Source organism: Arachis duranensis, chromosome 7 (genome assembly GCF_000817695.3).
Source record: "Arachis duranensis cultivar V14167 chromosome 7, aradu.V14167.gnm2.J7QH, whole genome shotgun sequence".
Taxonomy (NCBI): Eukaryota; Viridiplantae; Streptophyta; class Magnoliopsida; order Fabales; family Fabaceae; genus Arachis; species Arachis duranensis.
In genome coordinates, this window is record NC_029778.3 from 5,560,855 (window position 1) to 5,575,600 (window position 14,746).

Below are 14,746 nucleotides of genomic sequence, written 5' to 3' on the forward strand. Positions count from 1 at the left end.
CACTAAGATGGTCAGTTGAAAGACAAAGGCGATGAAAAAAATAACAATGATGGCAATCCGCATGATGACCATACCTTAGAAACGAATATTGCAGAAGCGACTCTTCCTAAGACAATCTAACCCTTTTCCAAAGAAATTATGGGTTTCTAGTTGCCTATGAACTTCACTCTCCCAACAGCTCTCAAACCATATGATGGACTCGGTGATCCGAACTTACATGTCACAAAATTTTGTTCTATGATGTTATTGAATAATGCTTTTGACCCTACTCTTTGACGATCTTTTCCTAGCTTTTTAGGCAGTGCTGCTTTACTCTAACGTTCATCTTTGTCTGTAGGTTTTGTTGTTTTAGCAATTAGGCAACCTGTTTACCAGTAATTTCATGGCATCCAACATCTATGCCTATGATTCCGACTACTTCATTATAATCAAACAAGACCATCATGAAAGCCTCCAAAATTACATGATGAGGGCCAACAAAATAGCAATGGAGATCTCCAGCCTCAATCCTGACGTTCACCTCCATACTCTCAAAAGTGGTCTTTGTCACGGCAAGTTATAAAAGACCGTTATTGTTACCAAGTCGAAGAGTTTTGCAGAATTCTGTGAAAAAGTAGCTGGACAGATAGAAATAGAGGAACTCTGACAAGCTCAGAGTATGAAAAGCAATATTCAAATCAAGAAGGAGATAAACATAACAAACCTCAAGGTGACCGAGATAATGAAAATTTTTTCAAACTACCACCTACGACTCACCAAATTATAACACAACTACACTTAACAAGTTATATCTAGATTCTCGTAAAAGCTCGGCCTGTGACAACACAGGTCAAGGTTGAGGGTTGTGGTCTCAACCTATAATTTGGAGAAAGTTAGTTATAACTCAATGAGTTAATCAAAACAGAAGATATAAGATTTTCAACATAATCGCACCATAGCTCTTTTACACGTCATCACTAGCTGCTTGGAGAATTAGTCAAAACAAATGTCAAGGTTTATGTCAACAATGTTGTGGTCTCCACCATATTCATTGCTTACAAATTGCTAACTGAGTATATTCAAAACGTCAACATTTTTAACATAATAATCTATGTAGGATTACCATGTGTTCATAACACACAGCGAAAGAAAAGAAAGTAATCCTTAAAGATCTATTTTGTGCTTAAACTTTATTCCAATAATATAATATATAGTAAATCAGATCTAAATACCTGTATGTACGCTAGTAAAAATCACTTTCTCTTTCGATGGTACGAAGGCGCTATGCGTATCCACACCGAGACCAACCTTTTGCTGTCAACTCTTTGACCAATGGATATCTGATCTAAATTGAGAACCTCTTTGCAACTCTTTGCACACCATAAAATTCTTCTCCAAGAATTAGGCTCACATACATTTATGTGTATAGAGGTAAAGGAATAAAACTCTTGTTATTCTCTCGTGACTTTCCTGTACTCTTATATTCAAAACGTCAACATTTTTAACATAATAATCTATGTAAGATTACCATGTGTTCATAACACGCAGCGGAAGAAAAGAAAGTAATCCTTAAAGATCTATTTTGTGTTTAAACTTTATTCTAATAATATAATATATAGTAAATCAGATCTAAATACCTGTATGTACGCTAGTAAAAATCACTTTCTCTTTCGATGGTACGAAGGCGCTATGCGTATCCACACCGAGACTAACCTTTTGCTGTCAACTCTTTGACCAATGGATATCTGATATAAATTGAGAACCTCTTTGCAACTCTTTGCACACCATAAAATTCTTCTCCAAGAATTAGGCTCACATACATTTATGTGTATAGAGGTAAAGGAATAAAACTCTTGTTATTCTCTCGTGACTTTTCTATACTCTTGACGTACATATATATGGTATGAGATTTGTTATTGATTTTAAATTCGATTCTCAATTCAAATTTAAATCATATCTTGAAATTCCAAATCTAAATCATTCAAATTTTATGAATCATATCATAACTCAATTTGAAAACAGAATCAGTTAGGATCTCATCCAAATTCAAAAATAGAATAACTAATTATTCTCAAATCTCATTTAATGTTCTCAATTATCATACTATTATTATATTCTTGGTGCTAGCAAAGAATATAATAATATTCTATTTGAATTAATATAATTATTTATTTGATCAAATCAAAATAATAATTAAATAATTCTATAGCAAAGGTTAGAACACTCGTTAGTGTGTGACCCCATAGGTTTAATACTAAGCGGGTAGTAAATTAGTCGTACTAAATTTACTAATCAAGGTTGGCGTCTAGCAACACTCCTCAATGACCCGATAGTATGAAGTAATATATTTTTACTAAGAACCTCAGAAGAACAAAGTATAATTCCTTCCATCTTTTCAGCTCTTGGTTAACCCTTAGAGTATGATTTAATTGTCAAACTCTAACTTGTTACCATTATTATAATAAACTGTGAATGACCTAAGAAACTCATTTCTTCATTCATTCAATCTCCTTGGCCAAGGTTTATTCATCTCATTCATTATAATCATAGAGCTCAAACTCTTTATCGAGAGTTGACGGATTCCTTATTGACTGATTATTAATTCTACAAGTATTTAAATCATACCCAATATCCATTCAACTAGCACCCTAGGGTATTAGGTGTCCGGAATCAAAGTATAATAAATACATTGTTAATTACTATGACAGTCGCAGGTCAAAGGAAACTCTATTACTATGTTCATCTTAAGAATATCCTATTGACAAATATGCGGTAATTATAATGTCCTTTTTAATAATCCTATGACCAATAACAATTTAGATTAAATTATAAAATATTTATCTCTCAATATTATTATCACTATCACAATGATAAATCTCTAAATTTAATTAAGGACCTTATTATATTAACATTTTAATATAATAACAACAACAAATTATTTGACACATAATTGATTAGATTATGGTCATACTACTTATTCCCAACAGTCTATATAAATAAAGTAAATTTAAAAGTAAAACATTATTTGAAAACCTAATATTCACTTACGTCACTCTTATTCACTCTCTTAAATTATTATTGATTTAAATATCAAAATATCTTTGCAAAAATCTACCTCATTTAGTATTTTTTTAGAATTTGACATATACCTTATTTATGAAAAAGACAAGATGAAGTTTTTCTAAAAATGATTAGATATACTTAGAACAAATTCTCTATACAAGAATAACTTCAATTCAACAATTTATATATACATAAATTAAACTAAACAGAATGTGTCTAATAAAAAATAGAAAAATAAATTGAACAGAGTGTTTAAAAGTCAAACAAAAACAGTCTTGCTTGGGATTTTCAAGCATTATTATTTAGTGGATTTGAACTTTTCATCGTTAAGAAAATTATAAAAGATAAATTGAGAAGTTAGTCACTTCTAATCAACAATGATTTCATTAAAAAGTGGGTCATGCAAAATGATAAAATTAAAACATGATTATTATTTACTATGATTATTATTTTATAAGTGATTTTTATTTGATTATTTTTAACCCGTTGATGACTCAAATATAATAACCAGCAAAGTTGTCCTCACAGTGCGATAAGTTGCATAATATCAGCTTAGGGTTTAAAAGGAAAATACCTTCATGCGTGTTAGGTTAAATCTAACAATTTATCCCTTTAAATACACTCATAATAAAAATTGATAAAAACTAATACTTTTACAAACAAATGAAATATGCTTAAATTAAACTAATAAATAATAATTAACTTGGGTTCATCGGTGATAAATTTATTTATTCGCTAGCTTGATAAGGAAATTTAGGAATTCTACGACAGTGTCATTCTCTCCACCAGGAATTTCGATGCGTTTCGTCCTTTCGTTTGCTGCTAGGAATGTCAATGGAGCGGAGCAGGGGCGGAGAATGCTTTTCTACTCTCTGTTTCCATCCACAGAATTAATTTTTGTCCCTGTTTTACTTTTCATTATGGAGGAATAATTGTTCCCGTCTCCATTTTTCGTGTTCTCCGTGGGACTCTATTCCCCATCTCTCTATGTTTAATATTCATATGAAAATTATAATAAAAATATCAAAAAAATAAAAAACAAAATACAAAATATTATTACAAACACACAAACATATCTTATCCAAGATTATAAGTCCAGAAATATAACATAGCAAATCATAGTCTATAAAATAAAATTTTGAACAATAAGGTTAGGGTTTTTCAATGAGTGAAATTACTAAAAAATTTCTATATTAGAAATAAAGCAAGGGTTATTAAGTAAGTTCAAAAATTCAGGGAATTATCGGGGGATGGGGCGGGGATCCCCGCACCAGTCTCGGGGAAATTTCGCTCCCCATCGCCATTCACACGGAAAAAATTTTCCACCATTGGAGCCCCATTCGGGGAGGTTCCCGCAAGGATCCCCACTTCCTGGGAATTTTTGACACCCCTATTTGCTACCTTTTTGAGTTTAAGTTCTGATATTCAATTATGGCTGGTTCAGGATGGTCATTTTAGTAGGTATACGAACGACTATTTTAATTTTTATGTAGATGGTTATTTGATTGGATTATGTTTAGTTATATATAATTAAAATATACTATATGTTCAATTCAATAGGTATGCAGATAATTATTTTTATCCTTAAGTGGATGGTTATTTTCACTAGGGGTGAGCGACGGTGAGGAGGATCCCGGCGGCGCCCTTCGCTTCCGATCTAGAGGAGAGCAACGTCAATGAGGGTCCTTGTTGACGAACCAGCGGCGATGAAGAGGATCTCGACGATGACGATGGGGAGTTGGTTGGAGACCAAGCCACGACAGAAAATTTGGGAAAAAGTTGGTGTTTTGGTAAATTAAGGTATAATGAATGGTTTTTCGAATTATTGAATGAGATTTTTTGGTTGGGTAGTTTGGGTGGATTGTGTTTTTTTTTAACTTTATTTAGTCAAATTTTTAGCCTATTATTTACGTTGTTCAGATTTTACATTGTCTACTCAGTGAAACCGTTTAAAAAATTAATCACTAAATCAATTATCATATAAAATATATATTAAATTATAAAATATTTATTAAAAATAAATCATTCAATACATATATTTATTATATATAAATATATAATAATTAATTTAATAATACAAACAATATTTTTACAAATTTATACTAACAAAATGTCAACATTAGAAAACATCAATAATTGAAAAGAAGGAAAATGAAGGACATTTATATACGCGAACATCTAGTAGGCTTCTTTGTATATCCTTCAACTGTTTCACGCAAATAAATAGAGAGTTCGAAAGTAATAATGCATAGCTTTTTAAAGTTTTTTAACAGAAATTTTGTTTAATCCATTTCATCTATGTATGAGTTTTTGGGATTTTGAGCATGCTAAGACAGTACATGGGGAGATTATTCAATACTAACTAAATCATTATCAGTTTTCCCACTTTTGATAAGTACTTTCGATCTTTTTTCTACCAAAATAAGATATTATCATCTTTATAATTTAGTAATTTTTGTCAAGTGAATTTTTAAAATAATTTTTTATCATGAATGATTATATCTTTTTTGAAAAATAAAATAAAATTTAGAAATTATATTTTGTTCTAAATTTTTTTATATTTTTTAATTATTTATTTAAATATCATCACAAAAATTTAGATCTAATAAATAAATCGTTTGTTAAATATAAAAGTTTGTTTGTTATTTATAAAAAATATAATATTTTAAATTATTCGAATATTATTTTGTTGATAACATTTTTTAAGAATTTTTTGTTAATAGCTGAATCTTTTAGATACAAATTGATAGTTAATCCAAAATATAAAATCTTCAATTAACTGATAAATTTACAACAATAACAATCATAATAATAACACTAATAGTTTATTTATTACATTATTGGTATAAATTTGATTTGATTGGGGGAGCGGTGTAGTATTCATTTACAAATCAGATCATATGACAAGTTCTTCTTATTCGATTAGGAAGAATGCCAGAATGGACACTTATATGGATATATCACACAGAAACATGCTAAATTTTTGTTAGATATAAAGACACTATGTATAGAAAATATGCTAAATTATTTTGTCCCTTTAACTATTTTTTTTTTATTTACACTCCAATTTAATGGGACATAGTTAAAAATATAAACAATTCTAATTTGAAAAAGTATATGTAACTAACAACTTTTTTAAATAATATATGAATAATATGAATTAATAAAATTAAAAGAATAAATTTAATTAATAGCATTAAATTAGGATGTAGTATATTTTTATTTAGTTAGTGGTTATTTATGTTATTTAAGATGGTCCTAGTATTTTCTTTCTAATTTTTACACAAATTATTTATACAGAAAAATCTAAAGAAAAAGTAAAGAAAACTTTTTTAGTTGGGCATGCTACTAATAAATATATAGGAGGTGAGAAAACAAAAAGATCAAAAGCCATTTGTATGTGAAGTTTTACTTCTAAACATAGATTTTTTTAATATACAACAAATTTGTCGTTAGAATTATTTTTTATATCTAAATAATTTTAGTATTTAAATTTAGAAGTACACATCTTTTTTTTTTCACGCGTTGGTTTAGGTATAGAGAATTTTTTTGGTTTTTGTTTTTTTCTTTGCGTTCCTCTTCCTCCTCATTCTCCTCAACATTTTTTTTTGTGTTTTTTTTTTCACGTATTTTTTTCTTATCGTCATTCTTTTGTTGTTATTGCTGTATTTTTTTCCTCTTTCTCTCCCTGGAGAAGAAGCAGTAGAAGGTGAGGAGGAAGAATTTTGAATTGTGAAGAACAGAAATAAACCGAAATTATATTTAAAAATAAACTGAAGTTGAGAAGGAAGAATTTTGAATTGTGAAAAACAGAAATAAACCGAAATTATATTTAGAAATGAACTGAAGTTATATTTTGAATAAACTAAAATCATATTATTTTTAGAATAAACTGAAATCAATGATTTCAGTTTATTTTAAATATAATTTTAGTTTATTTTTGAATTTTGTTATGATTCTTCTTGTTTTTCTATCTTTAGAGGAATAAAACCAAGAAAAAGAGAAAACAAATTAAACAAAAAAGAAGATATTAAATATTATCTATTTGTCTTTTTTATAATTTTTTTTTTTACCAAAGATAGGAGACTTGAACCCACAACCTCTTAATTGAATATGGGGAGACTATGTCATTTGAGCTATAACTCATTTACGCCTTTTTTATAAGTTAGGCACTATCTCAAAGGCACCATAGCATTCACATATTCTTTTTATTGTCTTGTTCATCTAATCAAATAAAAAAGAAAAAAACATATAATGTTACAAAATCACTTGATGGATTTGGATGTGTTTTTGTTCATGATTCAATTTTGTTTGTGTGTTTGTTTTTGAATTAAGTTTGTGTGTCGCAATCATTAAGTAATTTCAATTTATTCTGGAATTAAATAAGGTGCATTTAGTCTGTGCTTGTTTTGAAATGAATTTACATTCTTAATTTAATTTTCGGTTCATTTTGAATATAATTTCAGTTCATTTTTATTTTGCACAATCCAAAATTCTTCCTCCTCACTTTCTACTGTTTACAGGGAGAGAAGGAAAAAAAGAAAAAATACAGTAATAACAACAACAAAAGAATAACGATAAGGAGAAAACACGTAAAGAAAAAAGAACACGAAAAAGAAGGAAGAAGAGGAACGCGAAGAAAAAAAATTGTGCGTAAACGAAAAAGAAGAAGAAACGAGCGTGAGAAGAAAAAGAAAAAAAAAAAGTAGCAGTGCGTATAATCATACTCTTTTAATGATATTAGTTTTTATTAATGTCGAGCCTACTTAAATAAATTTAGATAAAAAAATACTTAGATATGTAGCAATCTTATTATTGTTAACCTATTAAACTAATAGATACCATCAAAACTCAAAAGATGATTAAAATCTTAATTAATTCTTTAAAAATATCAATACAAGTGAAGCTGAGTATTTCGTTGACTTTTATTTACATGTTACAACACTTGCTAACGTGTTAGATAAAATTTGTTGTCACATTAGTAGAAAAGTTTATAAAATAATCAATTTGATCAAAATTAAATTTTTTAAGGATTAAATTACGAAGAATATTTGAAATATCAGTTAACTTGTTAATTTTATATTTAACGTTTGTAGAAAACATTTTGATCTTATATATACACAAATATAATTTCTATAGAAAAATATAAAGCTCAGTACTTTTAGGAGGGAAAAAATTTAATTAGAATTAATTTAAATACAAAGTAAATAAAAACCGTTAATTATTTAACATTTATAATTGTATGAAATATTTAAAAAAAAAAACTTCTTTTGTTAGGTATAGAATTGAATGAGGGTAAGGAGTAAGGACTAAGGAAGAAGTGTTGGGAGAAGCATGAAGCATAGACGCAGCGCGTGAAAAAAGTAGGGAGCGTGGGGTACAGAAAGGTGGGGCCCATACTGCACACGTGTAAAGTGGGGACCGCTGTTGCTAAAACTATGGGCTATAGTATCTTTTTTCATTATATTTAAATTTATATAAAATATAAGACTAATAAAAATTTGTACTCACACATTTTAGTCTTTAATAACTTTAAATTATTAAATTAATTTTCAAATTATTATTTTAAAAAATAAATTAATTTTTACGTTACATTATTTACTTATATAGAAGAATTTATTTAAAATTTTTAGAGATTAACTATTGAAGTTAATTTTATCTAAATTTTACTAAAATTTTACATAAAGATTAATAGATTTATAAAATAAAAATTAAAAATTTATTTAATGATTAAAATTTGCTACATGTTAAATTGTTTCACTAAAATTTTCTTAGGACTAATTTAAGACATTATTCAAAAATTAATTACCACTCAATTATTTGTATATAATTAATTTGATAAAATGTATATATTGTTTTTTATTTTAATTTTTTTCCTAAAGTGGGTATGAATTGTGATTGCCATTTGGCACCACTCACGTGAAAGTTGAAACATTCCAATATGGATAAGATTACATTACTTGCATCTAAGATTCCCATTCTCTCTCATTTTCATTCATGATTTCATCTGCCTCATACAGTCATACTAGTACCACAACCCTAAAACCAGTACTATTCTTTTCTATTATTTATTTATTTAGAAAGAAAAAGAAAAAGAAGATCTCCATGCTTGTCCAATTCAAATCATGTGCTAAATTACCCTCAACTATCATGGATCTTTCACAGATGATTAAAAGATATCTATATGTAAACAATTTTATTAAAAATATAATAATACATAATGATATTGTTTAATCTATTTAGTTAATTTTATTTAATAGGATAAATTTTTGTTGTTATTGTTGTATTATAAATATTTTCGTAATTAATAAAAATAAACTAATTTTAAAATTATATAAAAAATAATAAACAAAAATTCATATATAATTATTTTTATATAAAATTAATAATTAAAAATAATAAAAAAAATAATTTAATTAAATTTATTAAATTATTTAATAATTTATTATTATTGGTAGCGGCGGTGTTATTCGATTAGTTTGATTTGAAATATTAGAAATTTATAAGAGAGTAGAGATATTTTACGGATGGCTGATAGGATTGTTAATTTGTTATTAATAATAACTGATGATACAAGATATCACAGTACTATCGAAAGTCAAAACCATACTTTTATGAATGCTTCATTTTAGATTTATCCTTAGATATTTTTTATTATTTATTAAGTCACAAATTATTTTTAATATGAAAATGAAGATTTATGTTTTGGTTGAATATTGATATTTGAAATGTATTATAGTATTGTGGAACTCATTCAACACGCCTTTACGTGTTGGCCAATACGTTGTCACATGTCCAACACGTCTCCACGTGTTGGCCAGGATGCTGACACGTGTCCAACATGCCCTCCACGTATTGCACCACACCCTCTACGTGTTGACTTTTCACCTATAAAATTCACTCATCTGTAATTATACTAAATAATTCCATTTCCCAAAAAAATACTAATATTTTTTTCATATAAAAAAAATCAGCCTTATTAAGTAGCCAAATTATTTATTTTATTATATTTTATATAAATGATTAGAATTTTAAAGAATAATCTGGTTAAATATGCACTTCTTATTTTATCTGAAATTCATCAACATTTGTCATGAATTTATATTATTATTTTATCATAAAGAAATCATATTATTTTATTTATAGTGTATGTTCTTTTTTATATTTTATCCATGACTATAGACTGGCTTTAATTTTTTTGGGTAGAAGGGTTTAATACTTTAATGTCATGCAATGAGGCTGAATCCAGGTTGTTCATGGTTTGGCCCAAAACCCAAATTGTGTAATGAGTTTTGTTCATCTTAAGCCCAGCCAAAAATTGTTTAATAATTCATATTTTATAATTACTTTATTCTCCATTGACCAAAAATGCTTTTTTTATTCCTCACCAAAAAAAAAAGTTTTAATATATCATCTTCTTTTGACCATTCAAACATTAATTAAATTCAGGATTTTTCTAAAACAAACATTTTATTACATTCAATTTCATTTATTTATTCATATCATATTGCTTTCTAGATCTTACTTAAATCTTGTGGCATTTAGATAATTGCAAAAAGGGAAAATATAAGGGAGAAATGTACAAAGAAAGAAATAACAACCCAGTATTAAAAAAATTCTATATGTAATAGATTCTACTTTAATGATAACTTATCTTTAACTTTCTCACTTACACAACTGTCTATAAAGTTAAATCTCTTTGTTTATCCAAAACAGTTAAGGCAATAAAAATATAATTAAAAAAAGAAAGAAAGAAAACAGGGGAAGCAAGCAAGCAAGCAAACTTCACTTGAATAATTTTATCATAATAAACTAAAATTTTCCCTTTTGGTGTTTAATTTACTTGGAGAATCCCTCTATAGATAACATCAATTCTCCATAATTTCTCCTCCTAAAACTTTGCCAAACCATACTAACTATAAGTCTATTACAATTCTGCACTAAGAATATGCTAATATAAGAAGAACCTAGATATTTGGTTACCTTTTTCTTTCTTTCAAGAACTTGATGACCATGCAATAATTCCCTGATTTAAGGGATAATATTACACAAGAGGCAACATTTTCCACCACTACACTCAAATCTTTTCTTCTTTTTTCCTTTTTTTTTCCTTCAGGTATTTTCGTTTTTCCAACAAAGCAAAAAACTTAAGCTTATGATTCATCAAAGGAAACCATAGCCAAATATGTACCCTCTAGTTATTTTAACTATATAGAAGATAATAGATTAGATTGAACAAATTTGCTGCTACTGGAGCAAATCATCATCATTCAGCACTACAATGAAGTGATGCAATCTTTATCCGCCACGCGTTCCGCTTAATAATACCAAGAACATGGGGAGCAAAAAAGAAATACTTCAGTGCAGGTCACATTGTCAGAAAAAAGCAGAACTTATTCTTCGAAGCTGATATTTTGGTTCGGATGGTGATTCGGATGGTAGCTTCTCTTCGAATTCCTAAACAGAAAAAGGGGAAAGAAAAGAGAGTCCAGAATAGAATCAGGAATTTGCAGTTGTTCCATGATGTGTTTCTAGTATAATCAATCAATCACCTTGCAATAATTAAGAAAGTTCCTATATTCTTGTTATATTATATACTAAGATAATTATGACTCTTGGTTTTCTTGCATTCAAATGACTCTTAAGATGATGCTTCAATCATCATAAACATGATAAAATTTCCACAAAATCTATGATAACACAAGCAATAGATGTACCAAACAATATGCTGAGATTACCATGATCCAAGAAAATATTAAGATATTGTAAAGAAGCCAAGAAACTAAACCTAGCAAGAAAACATTAACAAGAATGGAGGAACAAAGCTAATTAACTAAAATCCTAGAGTTAAATCATTTTTATCTTAAAAAAACATCGTCGGTTAGCCTCAACAATAGAACATGTAAATCTAACCATGAGGATGAATAATTACCAAGCAAACCCTCCAAGTTAAAATGACATCCACTCATATGGCAATAATAAATACAAAAGCCTAAACAGAAAATAGGATCACGGCCTCACTAGCTTGCAAAGCTCACTCGCTTCAACCATAAGTTAGGACTAAGAAGTAATTTCCATAAGAAAATAAAACAATGATAATAACACTGCTTGATGAGACAAAAATACCCGGAATGATGCCGACAATATACAAATGAATAAAGATGGCTACAAATAAATGGTGTGCACAACTGCACACAGCATACGAATCATGAATTTATAACATGCAAACTCAAATGCAATCATGTTTGTTTGTTGTAGAATGCAAGACTTGGGATGGATTAAAGCTTATGGTCCTAAATGCTAGTATTAGAAAATGTTACCACTTACCAACACATAATATGTATAAACAATGAAAATGATACGTCATCCAATTATAGCATACAAGTGTTGAATATCTAAGGAAAGTGGGGAACCACACTTTAAAAGCTAGCTATTAAGGAGAAATAACCACTCTTTAAATACAACATCAAATATCCCTACTACCTAATGTGGGACTTTGGATACACCATAACACCCAAGTCTCTAACAAAAAGCATTATGGAAAAAGAAAAAGATGTGTCAAATGCATTATAAAGGGGATTTGTTTGTGCATATAAATTAAGCTTTGTACTCATTGGTTTAGAATAAATATTCGCGAGGCTTAGAAAAGAAAGGATTTCTCTAAGAAGGAAAGAAAAAATATAGTTGACAGATAAACTAAGTTGTGTTTCAATATGCATAGTTTACGACAAATATATTCAAGGAAAGAAAATTTGAGAGACTCTATACTTGATTATAGACACAATAAAAACAACACAGAATTGAGGGGAAAACAAAATATGAATGAGAGATCCTGCACCTTCTCTTTCTTGAGTTTTACATTTTCTTCTTCCAGTCGAGAAACCTTGCTAACCAATTCATTATGATATGCCTGCACCATCATCAGGCAAAGATAAGCAACAATCAAAATAATATTTTCACTAAACAGAGCAAAAAGGAAGAGAGAGAAAAGGGGGGGGGGGAGCCCGTGAGCGTGCCGCAGATTCCCTATTCTTGATTTTCCTTCTCAGCCTCCTTTCTAAAGCTTTCTCATATGCATCTGGAGCATCCCTTTTGCGACCCGGTTTTGTGTCTGACAAACTGCTAACTGAAGCGGAGGGCGACACGCCTGATTTTTGTTGGAAACTTTGCGTGGTGGCAGAATCCATTCTGTTCAACCCCACATTCGGACTCACAGAAGCTTCAGCAAAGAGACCAGCTTGTACCAGAAAGTCCTCTAATGTTGTTTCACCAAAAGTCATTTCTCCACCTTCAATTTTAACATTGTCTCCAAATCGTTTTTTCTGCCCCTGTTGGATTTCTTTCCAAACATCATCAACCGTCTTCCCGCTCAACGCACGGGCCAGTGTCAGACTGGCCTGGCGTTGAAGGGAAGACGACGATGACATCTGCTCATTTTGTACCCCAACAACTTTACTCGCCTCGGCAGTCCACACATTTTGGAGAAGCTCGTCGAGGTTCATGCTCCCCATCGGCTTCCCCAAGTCTCCTAGCTGATTATTAACCTCATCAAGTGTGAGACTATACCATGAACCTTGCCTAGATAACTGTGGTGGCTGTAACTGTAAATGAGACTGTTGCCCATTACTCTGAGAACCCATAGTCTGAAAACCCATTCAACACACTTTCAACTCACAACCTGTTATCACAAACAGTTCTTAATTAAAATCATTGATCACTTAACTATAAACTCTATAACTCACTCTAAAATCCAAATCATAGACTAGAGTCTAGAGTCTTCTTTTCAGAAACAAATCCTCATATATCATTAAACAAATACAACAATCATTAATGACATGAAACACACCATTATGTATTGTACACATAAGAAAGAAAGTACAGACATTGATGCTATATATTCAAATTAGTCCAAAACAAATTCCTTTCAAAATTTCCACTTGTTTCAATATGCAAAATCATGATCAACCCTATCTATTTGCAACATTAGGTAAAGATCAAAGACTCACATGAGAAAAACAATCAAGGCACAAATTTGATAAAGGGTAAGAGAAGAAGGTTGATTACCTGACATAGGATCTAACTGTCTGAAACTCAAAGATATCTGTAAGGGGGAAAAAGGCGCAAAAAGACAGCACCCAATGATGTTGCTGAAGGTGATTGCACAAGTTACATGATGAAAACTATGCAAGTTGGCATCTTTTTCAGGTGGGGCGTCCTCAATCAACTGAAATTGGAGAAAAGTCAAATTGAGAGAAGGGGAAAATAGACAAATCGCAAGTTGCAAAGTTGCAGGGTACTGAGAAGTTAAACTAGGTTTTGGAATTTAATGGGGTCGTGTTGGTAAGAGAGGGATTTGGGGAATTTGACAGAAAGCTTGGATTTTTGTTGTTTGATTGGTGTGTTGTGTTGTGTGTGAATTGTGAAGAGGGAAAAAGAAAAAATTGATGGTGCAAGTTGGTATCCTTCTTCGGTTTCTAGAGGAAACAGTGATCAATAAAGATGGTGTTTTTGCCTAATCGTTTAGTTTCTTGAATTAATCAATCAAATACTAAATTATTTTCATAAATTTTTGTATATATAATTATATATAAATTATTTTACATATTTTTAATATATATTTTATATTTTAATATAATAAAATATTTATTTCTATTCAACTCAAATACGAAACGATTCAAAAATGAATCTTTTACTCTTAAGCAAT

The 14,746-nt window shown here is 29.3% G+C and overlaps 1 protein-coding gene across 1 annotated transcript; it reads right to left on the bottom strand.

The window, feature by feature from the left end:
- Window positions 1-10,758: 10,758 nt before the first annotated feature.
- Window positions 10,759-14,542, bottom strand: LOC107496681 (ABSCISIC ACID-INSENSITIVE 5-like protein 2). Its single transcript, XM_016117998.3, has 4 exons — window positions 14,107-14,542; window positions 13,045-13,720; window positions 12,881-12,962; window positions 10,759-11,499 (listed from the first exon to the last, which is right to left on the bottom strand). The coding sequence occupies exons 2-4, from the start codon at window positions 13,695-13,697 to the stop codon at window positions 11,419-11,421; spliced, it is 816 nt and encodes a 271-aa protein (XP_015973484.1). The 5' UTR covers window positions 13,698-13,720; window positions 14,107-14,542; the 3' UTR covers window positions 10,759-11,418.
- Between the last annotated feature and the right edge of the window lie 204 nt (window positions 14,543-14,746).